The 13,460-nt window shown below is 34.6% G+C and overlaps 1 protein-coding gene across 1 annotated transcript in view; it reads right to left on the bottom strand.

The window, feature by feature from the left end:
* COG6 (component of oligomeric golgi complex 6) overlaps window positions 1-13,184 on the bottom strand; it is an 89,451-nt gene extending 76,267 nt beyond the window's left edge. The window contains exons 1-4 of the mRNA XM_028106040.2: window positions 13,025-13,184; window positions 10,135-10,278; window positions 6,096-6,167; window positions 4,513-4,571 (exon numbers count right to left, since the gene is read on the bottom strand). Of these exons, the coding sequence (XP_027961841.1) occupies window positions 4,513-4,571; window positions 6,096-6,167; window positions 10,135-10,278; window positions 13,025-13,177 (428 nt within the window). The 5' untranslated portion in view covers window positions 13,178-13,184. The remainder of the gene's footprint in view (window positions 1-4,512; window positions 4,572-6,095; window positions 6,168-10,134; window positions 10,279-13,024) is intronic.
* Window positions 13,185-13,460: the final 276 nt, after the last annotated feature.

The following is a 13,460-nucleotide window of genomic DNA, read 5'->3' as shown; positions in this document are numbered from 1 at the left end:
TAAAAGCACTTCACTTTTGTCTTCCCCACTTTTTCTGCATGATACGGTAATAAAAAAGCCTTTTAAATTACATTATCTGGATGCAACCTCTCTAGACTAGGTTGACAATTAAGAAAAGGCATGCTTGGGCACCTGGGTGGCTCAGTTGGTTAAGCAGCTGCCTTCGGCTCAGGTCATGATCCCGGAGTCCTGGGATCGAGTCCTGCATCAGGCTCCCTGCTCAGCAGGGAATCTGCTTCTCCCTCTGACCCTACCCTCTCTTGTGCTCTCTCTCTTACTCTCTCTCTCAAATAAATAAAGTAAAATCTTTAAAAAAAAAAAAAAAGGCATGCTCTCCTCTGGAATGTGGTCTTCAAGGACCTGAAGGACTGAGTCTAGTCACCAACTAAAAGCAAGTTAGGAGTACAAACTACCTGAATGAATTTCAACATTCCTGGCTTCTCTATCTTAGATTTAAAGATATATAAATAAAATTGGGTTTCACTAGCAGTATTCACAAGGCAGTAATATTCCACAATTTAATAATATTCAAATGAGAGTGAACAAAATAAACATAAACATTTTATGTATAGAGAGAACAATGCATCTGCCGTGTTTGTTTTGTTAGTATGGTGGGGTTGTGAGGTTTTAAATTCAGTCAAATGCTCTGAGGTAGTATAGCAAGTTAGAAAGTAAAAGTCCTCTAGGGGGCAGTAACATTCTATTTATCTCAAATAATAATGTAAATCACCCAGTGAAATCTACATTAGATAAATGGCATATGTCCTTAATCATCTTATTATGGATATCAAAAAGTTACCTTAATAGGTTTTGTTTTATACTCTTAAAGCTCTAATCATTATCATACAGGATTTAAAGTAATTATAAGAATTCATAAAATTCCTTGAGATTATACAGATCAATCATTTTGACTAAAACCTTTTTGATGCTTCTTTTGGATCTACCTTTAGAGTTAATTTATTAGGCACAAAGGAAATAAATTTCTTTAGTTTATAATTTACTTTTGTTCTAATTAAAGCTAGTATTACCTATCTTGATATTACTTCTTAATCATTAAATTTCATTCCAAATAATATTATTGACTATTCTAAAAAAAAAAAAATCCATGAAGTAAAGACTTTGAACGAGAGGCTCTATATCTACAAAAGATTTGGTCCAAAAATATGTTGAACAATGGCCATACTGCTAAAACAAGGGTTTGGTATCTCAAGATGAGAACTTTTTTTAAAGTAGTGATGAAATAAATTCTAATATATTTTTTAAACATATTACTCTTTAGTTACCATATATATTCTTCCCAGGTAAAACTGCACAACCATTCTGATAGAAAGTTACTATTAGACAGTCCATGGGAGCATCTGTGCAATCCAATAAGATTAAGGGGGACCTATGATGTATAAGAGCCCATAAATGAATTTTCAGTACATGTATTCATATATTACCTAAGTATTTAAAATAAACTAATTAATCCTTCTAATGGTTCTTTCAAGCATTCCCAGAACATGATTTATTAATCTTACGGTGCTTCTTTTTTCTTCCTGAAAATATGCCTTATTTTAACTCTACCTTTTAGACTCACCCCTACCAAATAATTTCAAAATAATAAGAAAAAGACTTTAAAAACAGGCAAAATATATAAAACAAAAAAGATTAGGAAATATAAATGGCATGACAAAATGAAAAAATACTGACTCATCAACATTCAATAAAATGTAAATTAGAATTATGATGCTATTGTTCATCTACAAAATTGGCAGTTTTTAATGACAATACCTACTACTGACAAAGGAGACATTCTCATATACTGCTGATAGCAGTGTAAATTTGTATAACCTTTTTAGAGAGGAATTTATGCAAAATACATCAAAAGTCAGGATATTTTTAAAAAAGTTTCTACCATTTGGGGTACCTGCGTCACCCAGTGGATTAAAAGCATCTAACTCTTGATTTCTGCTCAGGTCATGTTCTTGGGGTCCTGGGATTGAGCCCCACATGATCAGGCTCCAAATTCAGCAGAGTCCACTTGGGATTCTCTATCTCCCTCTCCCTCTCCCCTCTGCATGCTCATGAGCACTCTCTCTCTCTCAAATACATAAATCTTTAAAAAAAAAAATTAAAATAAAAAGTTTCTACCATTTGATTCATTAATTACAATTCTAAGAGTATTTCCTAACGAAATAATTTGAAATGTACATAATGACTTAAAAACAACTGTCAAGCCATTATATTTGTAATGGAAATAATATTAATATTCAATAATTTAAGAATGTTTAACATACATGTTGGTTCATTCACAAGATGAAATATTATCATTAAAATACATGTTTTTTCTAAATAAAAGACACAGAAAAATGAACATAAAATATTAGGTGAACAAAGTAAAATGGAACTACATACATATACTCATGCTGGGAAGAAATACGCCAAAATGTTAATAGTGGCTATGTCTGTGTAGTGAAGGTATATCTGATTTTCATTTTCTTTCTCTAAATTTTATATATATAAACGAGAGGAAGAAGAAAAGAGGTCTATACTCTCCTGCCTGAACACAGATGCTTCTGCAATATATTTTATATGTAAGTTTGTGCAAAATAAACAGTTTTATATTTTTTTACAAACTTCAAAGCCTGAATTAGTTCATAACAAATAATAGAATTAAAATAAAATTAGAACTATTAAAAAATAAAATAGTAAGAAAGGATGAGAAAGTAAATAACAGCTGAGGAAAGCTATTCTAATTAAATTAGGCACAAAATAGCCTAAACTTCCTAGCCACCAAAGCCAATGTAGAAACAAGATGTGCTGATAGGTTTATCTAATAAAGGCTTTAGAGGAGGATGGAAGGGTAATGTTCCTTGACGGATGTCAGGCAGTGTGTTCAGCACCTAGGCATATCATCCAATTATCACAACAACACCGGGACACAGATGCTAGTCCCTTTTTTCAGATGTGAAAACTGAGGCTGAAGGTTAAGAAGTAACTTCTACAAAACTAAAAATCTAATAAACTCTTACTCAAGATTTAGATTAGAATTCAGGGTTTTATCTTCAAAGCTTACCTTCTTTCCACTTTAACAAACTATACCTCAAAAAGAAACAAACATTCACCACAGACTATTTTTCTGAGTCCTGAAAGTAATCTGGTTGCTGGGCCTTCGCAAGAGACAAGAAAATCTATAATAAATAGTGACTTCAATAGTATTAAAAAATATAGAAGTATATTTATGTGGATATCATTTCCTGATAATCACTAAAATCCACCCTCTATCAACTAAATAGCATAAAGAAACATTAGCTGCAGTTCTGTGAAGACAATGGAACTTTGCCTATTAGAACATCAGCTGTCACGATGACTGACCTTCTAACCCAGCTGGGAAAATAGTCATATCCTTTATATATGTCTCAGTAAGAATGTCATGTTATCCAAATAAGCCCACAGAATTTCTATTTCTAAAGCTAATCGCTTGTTTAACAAGATTTCTTGCTAAAAAGAAAAGGTAATATTTAAAAATGGAGAAACAACTCCCGGCCAGCTCCCAGGAATCTGTTATAATTTCTACTATGTAATTTTCCTAAAATACTTTCCGCAAATGTTCACTTGGCACATCATTATCTACAGCTCTTGGGATACTAAAATGTCAGAAATTTTCATTCCCAAAAGCATACCAGGCCAAACATTTTCATCAGCTTACTAAAATTATAAACATGAACAACCCTGCCTAGTTTTGAAAATATACAGAAACACAATATTCTAATGTTGCCTCCTCTAGACATTAATTAGGGTCCCATATATGGTATAAGCTCCAATACAATGCTTCTTTTTCAGTTTTTATTTTATGTTCCTTTCCTGACATTAGATTAGTTGCATTCCATATTCATTTACTCAAAAATTATTTATTGAATCTACAATATATTAGGCACTGGAGACACAAAAAGCGGGTAAGAAATTGTCATTGTTCTCAACAAGCTCACAGTTTAGTAGGAAAAGAGACAATCAAACCAACAACTAATTATAAAAGACTGTAATACACAGTAAAATACATGAATCCATATTCTACTCACCTTCATTAACCCATTTATTTAGTGAACAAATTATTAACATACCTATCTGTAAACCGCCACAAGAAAAATTTATACAGTGAACTCTTAATTATATCAGAGAGGATTAATCATAGCTAAAAAAATAAGACACAATGAGTGTGGAAAAAAATTACTAAAACTCTAAAATAATCTACATTTTAAAAAGCAATCTTTTTTAATTCCACAGCAAACAATACACAACACTGTCAACTACAAGAATAAATAATCCCTCATCCCCAGTATCAAGTTTGATACTCCTAAATTACCGTTTCATGTTTATTTCCTCTTGGAAAAGAGCTTAGAATCTTATATGCTGTATGAATTTTGAATCATCTTTTTTTATTATTTTAACTCTGATTTGGAATTACCTATAATTTTCTTTCCACTTAATCTCCAAATTAATGAAGAGATAACTAAACAAAGTAAAACTTACCTTTCAGCTTGAAGCTTAGTGGTTTTTACTATTAAATCTTGGGTCTGTTCCTTTGCTGCCTAAAATTATAAACATATCTAACATCAGTACATTTCAATATTTTTATACTTCAGAAAACTAATAAGCTATGAGAGAATCTTTTGCAAGTGATGAAAATGTACATCTTCATTACGGTAGCTGTTTCATGGGTATAGAATTGTCAAAATGCACTGATTTGTACACACCAAATGGATGCAGTTTATTACTGTACATCAATTTTTCCTCAATAAAATTGATATAAAAAAAGAAAGAAGGGCTCACACCATTATAGAAAAAATTGGATTGGTGGGCGCAAAGAAAATACAGAGGACAAAACCAAAGAGGATGTTTTGTGGTTTAAAATACTTATAATCTGTTTTGAAAATAGCATGAAGAATAAAAATACTTTGATTTTTTCATATCTACAAATAGCTATGATAAAAGGATAAAAATACAATTAAAGATAAAAATTAGAAAACAAGAGATTCTGCCCCCTAAAACAGAAACTTAAGTAATCCCATAATACCAAATATAAAAATAATAGTACAAAAGAAACGCAAGCGTATATAATACAGAAAACCTTACAGAGTGTAATCTGAGAAAAGGCATTAAATCATGGAAGCCAGAAGATGAGAAAAGGAAATAAAGGAAAAGTTAGAGAAACAGAATAGTCAAATAAAATTACTAAGCAACAAAAGTAATATTGCAAAAAATGTAAAATTACAATAATCAGCAAAGATTTTATGACTATTTAAGTACTATGTAATTCATAAGGACCTAAGGTTGAACAATAGATATGCCAGTACTGAAATGTAGTTAAGACTAGGGAAGCTAAAATTTTAGAGAAACGGGAAACTGGTTCTAGAGATAGATCATGCAAGTAGCTTAGGATTGATTTGTGGAATATGCATAGATTAATGATTCTTCCTAGAATCACTGTAGCTGTCAATAGTTCCAGGAGAATCTTAAAGGTATAAGCTTGAAATAAAAATGAAGGTAGTAAACATAATCATGACTGACTCTTAAGAGGAAGCCTATTCTATTCACTATTCCAAAATTATATAAATGGGGGTAATTAGGTTACATCTTAACTCTGTAATCAAACTAGAAGTTTCAAACTACTTTAATAAACAGATGTAGAATTCTAGATATTTTCCTGAGGTTGTTTTTTTTTTTTTTTGTGGGGAGGCTGAGCACAAAACATAACTAAGCTGGGTCTTTGTTAGGCATAGCTTTAGTCTGGACTTAGTCCTAAGACTTTCTACTAAGGCACTAATTTCTGCTAGGTTTATGGGATATTACGGGATTGAGAGGTTTATCAAAATTCTATACAGTTAGCTCTACACTGATTAGATCAAAATATAAAGGCATCTGGAGTTAACACTATCAGTAAACCATCACCCAAAATACCCATTTATAGTTAAAAAAAAGCATAATATTTATATTTGAATTTCCTATAGGACATGATATATTAGCTATCCATACATCTTGGAGATCTAGCTAACAATTTTTGAAAGCTTACTTTGAGCCAGCAACTACACTAAAATCCAGCCATTACACAGTACCTGTAGGCGACTTGTCATATCTTGACAACAATTGCTCATTGCTTGAACATCTTCATTTATGCTTTCAAGTTCCTGAAAAGGAAAAAAAGTAACAGCAACCATTACATATATTGTTAAAGAAATTCTCTTCTCTTAGCCAAATCCTTATTTTCATCTCATGAATTTTTTTTTTTGCCCAAGCATGACAAAAGATCCCATATTTAAGATTGGAAAAATTAAAAAGAATAACATCTAGTGTTAGAAAAGATATAAAGAAATTAGTAAATGCTTTTTAAAGGGGGTGACAATAGGAAATGGCAAAATGTTTTAAGAATATCAATACCTCTTCATTCAGGTATACTAACACTAAGATTTATCCTAAGGAATCAATCAGGTAAGTGTGCAACAATATATGTAAGAAGATCAACACAAAGTTGCCTAAAACAAAAGGAAAATGTTTATATATATATATATATATATATAGGCATAGAAAGATGTCTATATAAGATTTTAAAAAGTATTATGAAAAATACATATCATACCTACCATTTTAAAAAAAGTACATATATATACACACACACATACAGAAGAACACAAGAAAAGCAAGGCAATAAAATGCTGACAAAAGTTATTTCTGGGTGATAGGATTATAAGCAATTGCTCTGGCTTCTGATCTTATCTAACTTTTCTATAGTGAATTATTTGTAACTTTTAATTAATAAAAACAAGGAAATATGAAAACCCAAAAAACTAAAAACCGTGCCTCCTCTACCTTGTGCAAAGTCATCACACAGTAGATCATGCCACAAAGTTGGCAATCTTCTCAGTAACATTCTCTCCCTGTGTACTTCCTCCTCTAGCCCCCTCCAGGTACATGGGAATGTAACTGGTCATTAAGTCCTATCATTTATACCCTTACTGCATGTATCTTATCCATTTCTTTTTTACTACTCTAACAGCTACTACTTTAGTTCAGGTCAATTGGTATCTCTTATGTGAACTGATAAAAAAAAAAAGTTTTCCAACAGGTCTCCCAGGCTCTACACTTTTTACGAAACCATCCTCTCCAGTCCTTATTGAATCAATGAAAAATATTATATGAAAAAATGATATCACAAAATCATATTTAGCTTTATACTGCACTACTATCTTCTTTTTCCCAATTCAATTTGGTGTCACACAACAGAAAGATACACAAGGAAGTTTCAGTGGTAGACAGTGGACAATCCCTTTCAACAGAATACCCGGACCTTCAAATAGAAACATGACCGGCTTATGAAGGGATGAGCCAATCAGAGGGCAAGAGATAAGAAAGCTGCCCAGTGAGGCTATAAACAAAGTGTGAGGATAAACCAGTTAGAAAATCACTTATCAGAATATGAGCATAAATCTAAGTTCTAGAAGTAAGATTTTTCTCCCTTCTTTCTATGAAGTACTTTGAATTATAAATATCATAGCACCAGTATTTTCAAATGTTACTCACAATACTTAACAACAAATAGCATATAAATCAAGTCATTAAATGAAGTCCTAAATTGCTTTGAGGTGAACGGTAAAAAAAAAAAAAGCATGATTTCAAAATATCAATTAATATTAGCAATAGCAGAAACCTAAGTAAACTAATCTCACTATTCTCTTAAATCTCACTGTGTAATCTAATACGAATAGCACTATGACATTATCAGCCAGCTAGGTCAAGAAAAACTACTCCTAATATTTACTTTAGCCACAATAATATACCAAATGGACCTGATTTGTCAGGTCCATATATATGGAATAATATAAATTCCATCTCTGAATATCTGACTTCAATGCAGAGTTTTGATGACTGTAATTCAATGGCCTGTATATTACTTATAAAGTCTTTATTTGAACTTAGGGCAAACTGTCTTCTCCTGCCCCCCAATTAAATAAAATTATAGGCTGGGAAATACAACTGGTGTATGATAAACTTTTTAAAAACTTTTTATTGTGGAAAATTTTCAAAAATATCCAAAAGTTGAGATAATATGAATGCCAATATACATATCATCTGGCTTCGACCACTCTTGTTTCATCTATTTCTCTACCCACTTTGTACTTCTCCCTCATTCCTTTCTCCCCCCCTCACAAACTGAATTATTTTATGTTCATGATATTTTATCATTTCATTCATAAACATCAGTATATGCTTCTAAGAAGATTCAAAAAACATAATGCCATTTTCACATCTAAATATTTAACAGTAATCTCTTAATATCAAATATCTAGTCAGTGTTCCAATCTCCCCAGCTGTCCCAATTTTTAAATAATTACTGCAAGTCAGGAACCAACTAAGATTCACAAATAGCAACTCATTGCTATTTCTCATTTCTTTTTTTAATCTATATAGTCTCACTTCCCCCTACTTCTTTTTCTTTTTCTTACAATTTATTCATTGAAAAAACCAGCTCATTTGTCTCTACAGTTCCCTACATTCTATATTCGCTGACTGCATATTTCTGGTGTTAACATATTTCTCTGACCCCAGTATTTCCTATAAACAGGCAGTTAGATCTAGAAGCTTGATTATATTCTGGTTCAATTTTCTGGCAAGAACTTTTCATAGGTGGTGTTGTTTACCCTTATTAGGAGTGACAGATATGAGGTTAGCAGCTTTTTGTGAGGTTAGCTGCTAGTGATGACCAATAGCTAGACCAGTGGTGCTCAACCAGGGCAATTTTGTCCCCCGATGGGGCATTTGGCAGTGTTTGTAGACATTCTCGGGTGAACAACTGAAGAAGAAGTGGTACTATTGGCATTTAGTGGATAGAAGCCCTGGATGCTGTTCAATATCCTAAACAGCAGAGGATAGTCCCCACTTGTCTGACCCAAAATGTAAAACAGTGCCAAGTTGAGAAACCTTGAACTAGATCCATAAATTTAACAGTGGTGGCAAAATCTTCTCATCTTCTATCATTCCTTCTTCATTTATTAGAATAAAGCTATAAAGAGAAGCCTCCCCTCAACAACTGTATGTAAATGGAACAAAAGACAAGATAAATGCTTGACTCTTTCCTTTTATTTAGCAGTTTTCAAAATAATTTAGTTCCCTTATATCCACGAAATATAACCAACGAGCGTTCTGTTCGGTTTTTAGAGCAGTATGAATTTGTGGGTTTAAACATGTTTGATATGTTCTAGTCCACTGAGTTATTCTTATTGATGCTCTAATCATCCTATCTCTGGACAAGAGAAGCCTCATCTAGTTAGCTCCGAAGTTCTTCCGTCACTTTCCCAAAGGTCTCATATAGCTTCCCTGCTTTCTGATATTTGTAAGATTGTTCCTTTCAGTGGGAAACGGTATTTAGGACCACAATCTGGATGTGCTCATGGATACCCTTTCTATTCTTATGGACACTACCAAACTGTCCTTCCAACCTTCCAGATTTTTAGCCTCAGTCAATGAAATCTTTCTAAATTATTAAACATCATCTGTTTATTAATTAGTTATTGAAACTATATATAACACTTTCATACAACTCATACAGAATATGTGATATAAAATTAATAAAATATTGCATAAGTAAAATATAATAACATAATAAATAAAATTCATTTTTACCCTACAGTAAGTTGTCTGCTCACTCAAGTATGATAAATTACTACTTATGCCAGAAATAACTGATCTTAATTAATCTGAAAATTTCCTAATTTATGATACACTAAAGTAACTCAATCCTAATTAATCTTCAATGGAGAAGTGATTATCCAAAAGAGGTTTATTCAGTGAGGAAAAATTTCCACTGGAAAATCATTTAAAAAAATGTTTTTTCTTGTTTTTGTTGTTAGAAAAGCAAAAATTTCTAAGAGAATATCCTAGAACAAATGTTACAACTTTCTAAGAAGCAGCATTAGCGGAGGTCACAGATTCGGATATCACACTAATTGAAGGACCTGGATGCTTCTGGAGTAAGTAGTTTTCTATTTGAACATGGTATGTGAACAGCAAACGTATCAACCCAATTCATAAAAATACTTAGCACAGAGTGAGGCATACAGTAAGTTCTCAATAAATGTTAAATGAAAAGAATTTACATACTTCCTTCACCTCCTTGAAAATGCTGACAAATTCTTCATTGATGGCTAAACTTCTGCGTTCAATATCTCCACGTAAATTTCTTCGAGTCCGCAAACTGTTTTCAACAAAAAAGGCTGAAAGTGCCTTGAGAGCTTCCAACATCTCCTACACAATTGATAATAGAAGACAATTACTGGGGCCAATTCTCAAATGTTTTCCTAATCTCAAGTCAAATTTTAATGAAATTATTTTCAAATGTTTCCATTAAATAAGCAAAAAATACCAGGTGATCTTCACATTATTGAATAGTAAACTTATTTCCAAAACACAATTAAGGATCTACTTACTTTTATATTGCAGCATGTATACAAGACTACTCACTGCAAAATAGTTTGGAATTTTAAAGGCTGCAAATACCCTTAATGTCCATCTAAAGTGAATTGGTTAAAGAAATTATGATATATCCATTTTAACAAAGATGAAAATTCTTTATGTACTTATATAATACAAACTTCAAGATACAGTAAGTGAAATAGCAAGGTATAGAAACAGTTGTAATACCAACTGTTAAAAAAAGAAAAAGGACTGTATACATGCATACTTCCTGGTGAATGTGTAAACTATCTCTGGAAGGATATATATATATAAGAAAGAAGTACCACCTGTAGCCTCCAGGCTAGGAACTGAGTAACTGGGAGCAGAACTTAGAGGAAGGCCTCTCTGAGGTGACTTTTGAACTGAGGCCTGAGTAATAGGAAAGGCATCCATGGGGACAAAGCGGTTCACAGGCAGAAAAAGCTGTGAGTACAAAGACCCTAAAGCAGCAGAAAGGCCAGTATGAATGAGGCTGTGGGACACTACTACAGGCTTTAGGGAAAGGAGTGATGTGTTTTATATGTTTAAAAGTTTATTCTAACTTTGTGAGGAGAGCAGATCAGGGGGAAGGCAAGAAAGGAAGCAAGTAGGAAGAAACTAAAATAACCCAAGCAAAGATTTGATAGCGTCTTAGAACAAGGAAGTAGCACTGCAGGTGAAAAGAAGGAGATATTCCAAAACAATTTTTTTCAAGGTAGAGCTGATAGGATTTGTTAATGGACTGAATGTAAGAAGTGAAAGAAATGACAGGAATCAAAAATTATTTATACACTTTTTGCTTGTCTGGGTAAGTGATGTTCTTTACTAACAGCAGAAAGGAGAAGCAGTTTGGAGAAAAACCAAGAGTCTGGCTATGTTAAGTTTTTATGACGTTGATCAGGTAACTAATTAGAAGTGTCATGTGAGCAACAGACTATACAAATCTGGAGCTCAGTAGAGATGTCAAGAACAGGGTTATAAATTTGAGAATCATCACCCTTTTTGTTATTTAAAACCATGAAAGTGAGAGTTCTCCTACAGAGAGAATATACATAGAGGAGAGAAGGGAGAAGACCAAGCCAGAATATCTAACTCCAAATATAAATTCCTACACCTGAACTAACATATATTGTAATGGGCTTACCCTTCTATGTTTCAGTTACAACGCTATTTTGCAATATTGGCTGGATTGACAAAAATAGTAAAGCTATTTAAATTCAATTTAATATTTAAGAAAGCACTACAAAGATTTATGTACAAAAAAAAAGAAAAACCACAAAATGAAACCATTTCTTTTGACTATAACCTTGAAATGACCTAGGCCTGGCTCAAAGAAGTAGTCCGTAATTGATGAATGAACAAAATCACATAGACAGGTGCAAATTACAGCTCCACCAGTTATTGGTTACATGATTTAACCTTGTTACACTCTTTCAATACCTTATTTTTCTCTTGAGTAAAAAGGAGATAATGTTATCTACATCACAGCAGCTGTATTAAATGAGATAATAGGTGTCAGCAGTAGACACATTAAACAATAAGCTGTATGATAAAATTAACATTTAATAAGAAATGGTAAGTGCTGGACACTCTGCTGAGCACTTCAGATTCTCTTGTCAATTGAATCCTCCCAACAACCCTGAGAAAGTTACCAGCACTATTCTCAACTTAGAAATGATGAAAAATAAGCTTAGAGAAATTAAGGGGCTTACTCAAATCATAATGCTTCAGTTTGATGGTTATATCTAATAAATAGGTGGCCCCAGAGACCGTCTTACTATATTGTTATTTTTTTACACACAAATTCTTATTGACAGCTTATTTTCGGTTACCTACAAATTTATAAAGTTCTCTCACTTCTACGTATACTTTTTCTTTATGGCATGACCAATTTACCTAAAGACTCAATGATACAGAAGAGACAACCAGCTACGACAGAAGCTGGATGGATGAGTTTCAGGAGGTACTTGGGAGAGGATGTGGACGGTTTATCTTGTAAAGAAACACAGCATGAGCCCACATATCACAGGCGGAGCTTAGCTAACAACAACAAAAACTAGTAGTACATAGTATTTCATCTGAGCCCTGAGCAAGTAGTTCTTCCGCGCTGCAAATTATTTCAGTCGTTCTCAGCCGTCAGTGGAAGTGTTCAATAATGCCTACCCCGGTTCTCCGGTTCCTCCTCACCCCGACTGACGTTGCCTCGTCTTGTAATTTACTCTTGCATGGGTTTCTAATCCTGCCCTGGGCTCTCCTCTCCCCGTTCGGACCCCCGAACACCTCCCGGATAGGAGACTCCACTGTTTGCCTCCCGGAGCGAGAGCCTTCCAGGAACAGGTTTTTCATATAGGGGGTGACACCCAAGGCACCCCTTCGCTTTTCCAGGGACTCCTCGGCCTCTCCCTTCTTACCGGTCCCACGTCGGATCCCGCGGGTCTGCGGTCCCCTCCACGGAGGGACGAAGGGATGAGGGAGTGGGTGCCAAACAGACGCCGCCCCCCGCCAGTCTCAGGTCGGCGGGCGACGCGGGACCCCCGGCCCCGCCAGCTCTGGTTACCTTGTCGTTGTCCAGCCGCGTCTCCAGGATCTTATTCAGCTTTCGCGACAGCGGGTTGCTGGTCTGCGCCGGGACCCCGCCTCCCCCATTGCTGAGGCCGTTGGCAGCCCCGGACGCGGATACTGCCACTACGTCCCCGCCGCCCTCGGCCATAGTGTCGCAGGCCCCGCCCCCAGCTCCGTGGCGGCCTCCTCAGCCATAGGCTGGGACGCACGCCAGCTTTGCGAGTACTGCGCATGTGCGCGGTGTCCCGCGCATGCGCCCCGGGTTGCGGAAGGCTCTGTCGGCACTGCCCAGCTCAGCCCGGTTGCTGGAAGGGCGGGGCGGTTAGAGAAGTTAGGGGCAAGCGGGTGGATCCTTAGGGTGGGAAGGGGAGACTGGTGGGAGGTTTCGCAAAATGGCCTGAAATTTAAATTATATTTAAAGTTTGGGTATT

The sequence above is a fragment of the Eumetopias jubatus genome, unplaced genomic scaffold (genome assembly GCF_037043125.1).
Source record: "Eumetopias jubatus isolate StellerSeaLion01/CBP00866 unplaced genomic scaffold, mEumJub1_p1.0 scaffold_3, whole genome shotgun sequence".
In the NCBI taxonomy this organism is placed as follows: Eukaryota; Metazoa; Chordata; class Mammalia; order Carnivora; family Otariidae; genus Eumetopias; species Eumetopias jubatus.
Note: the sequence above shows the minus strand (reverse complement) of the source record. Positions and strands in the feature narration are given on the sequence as shown.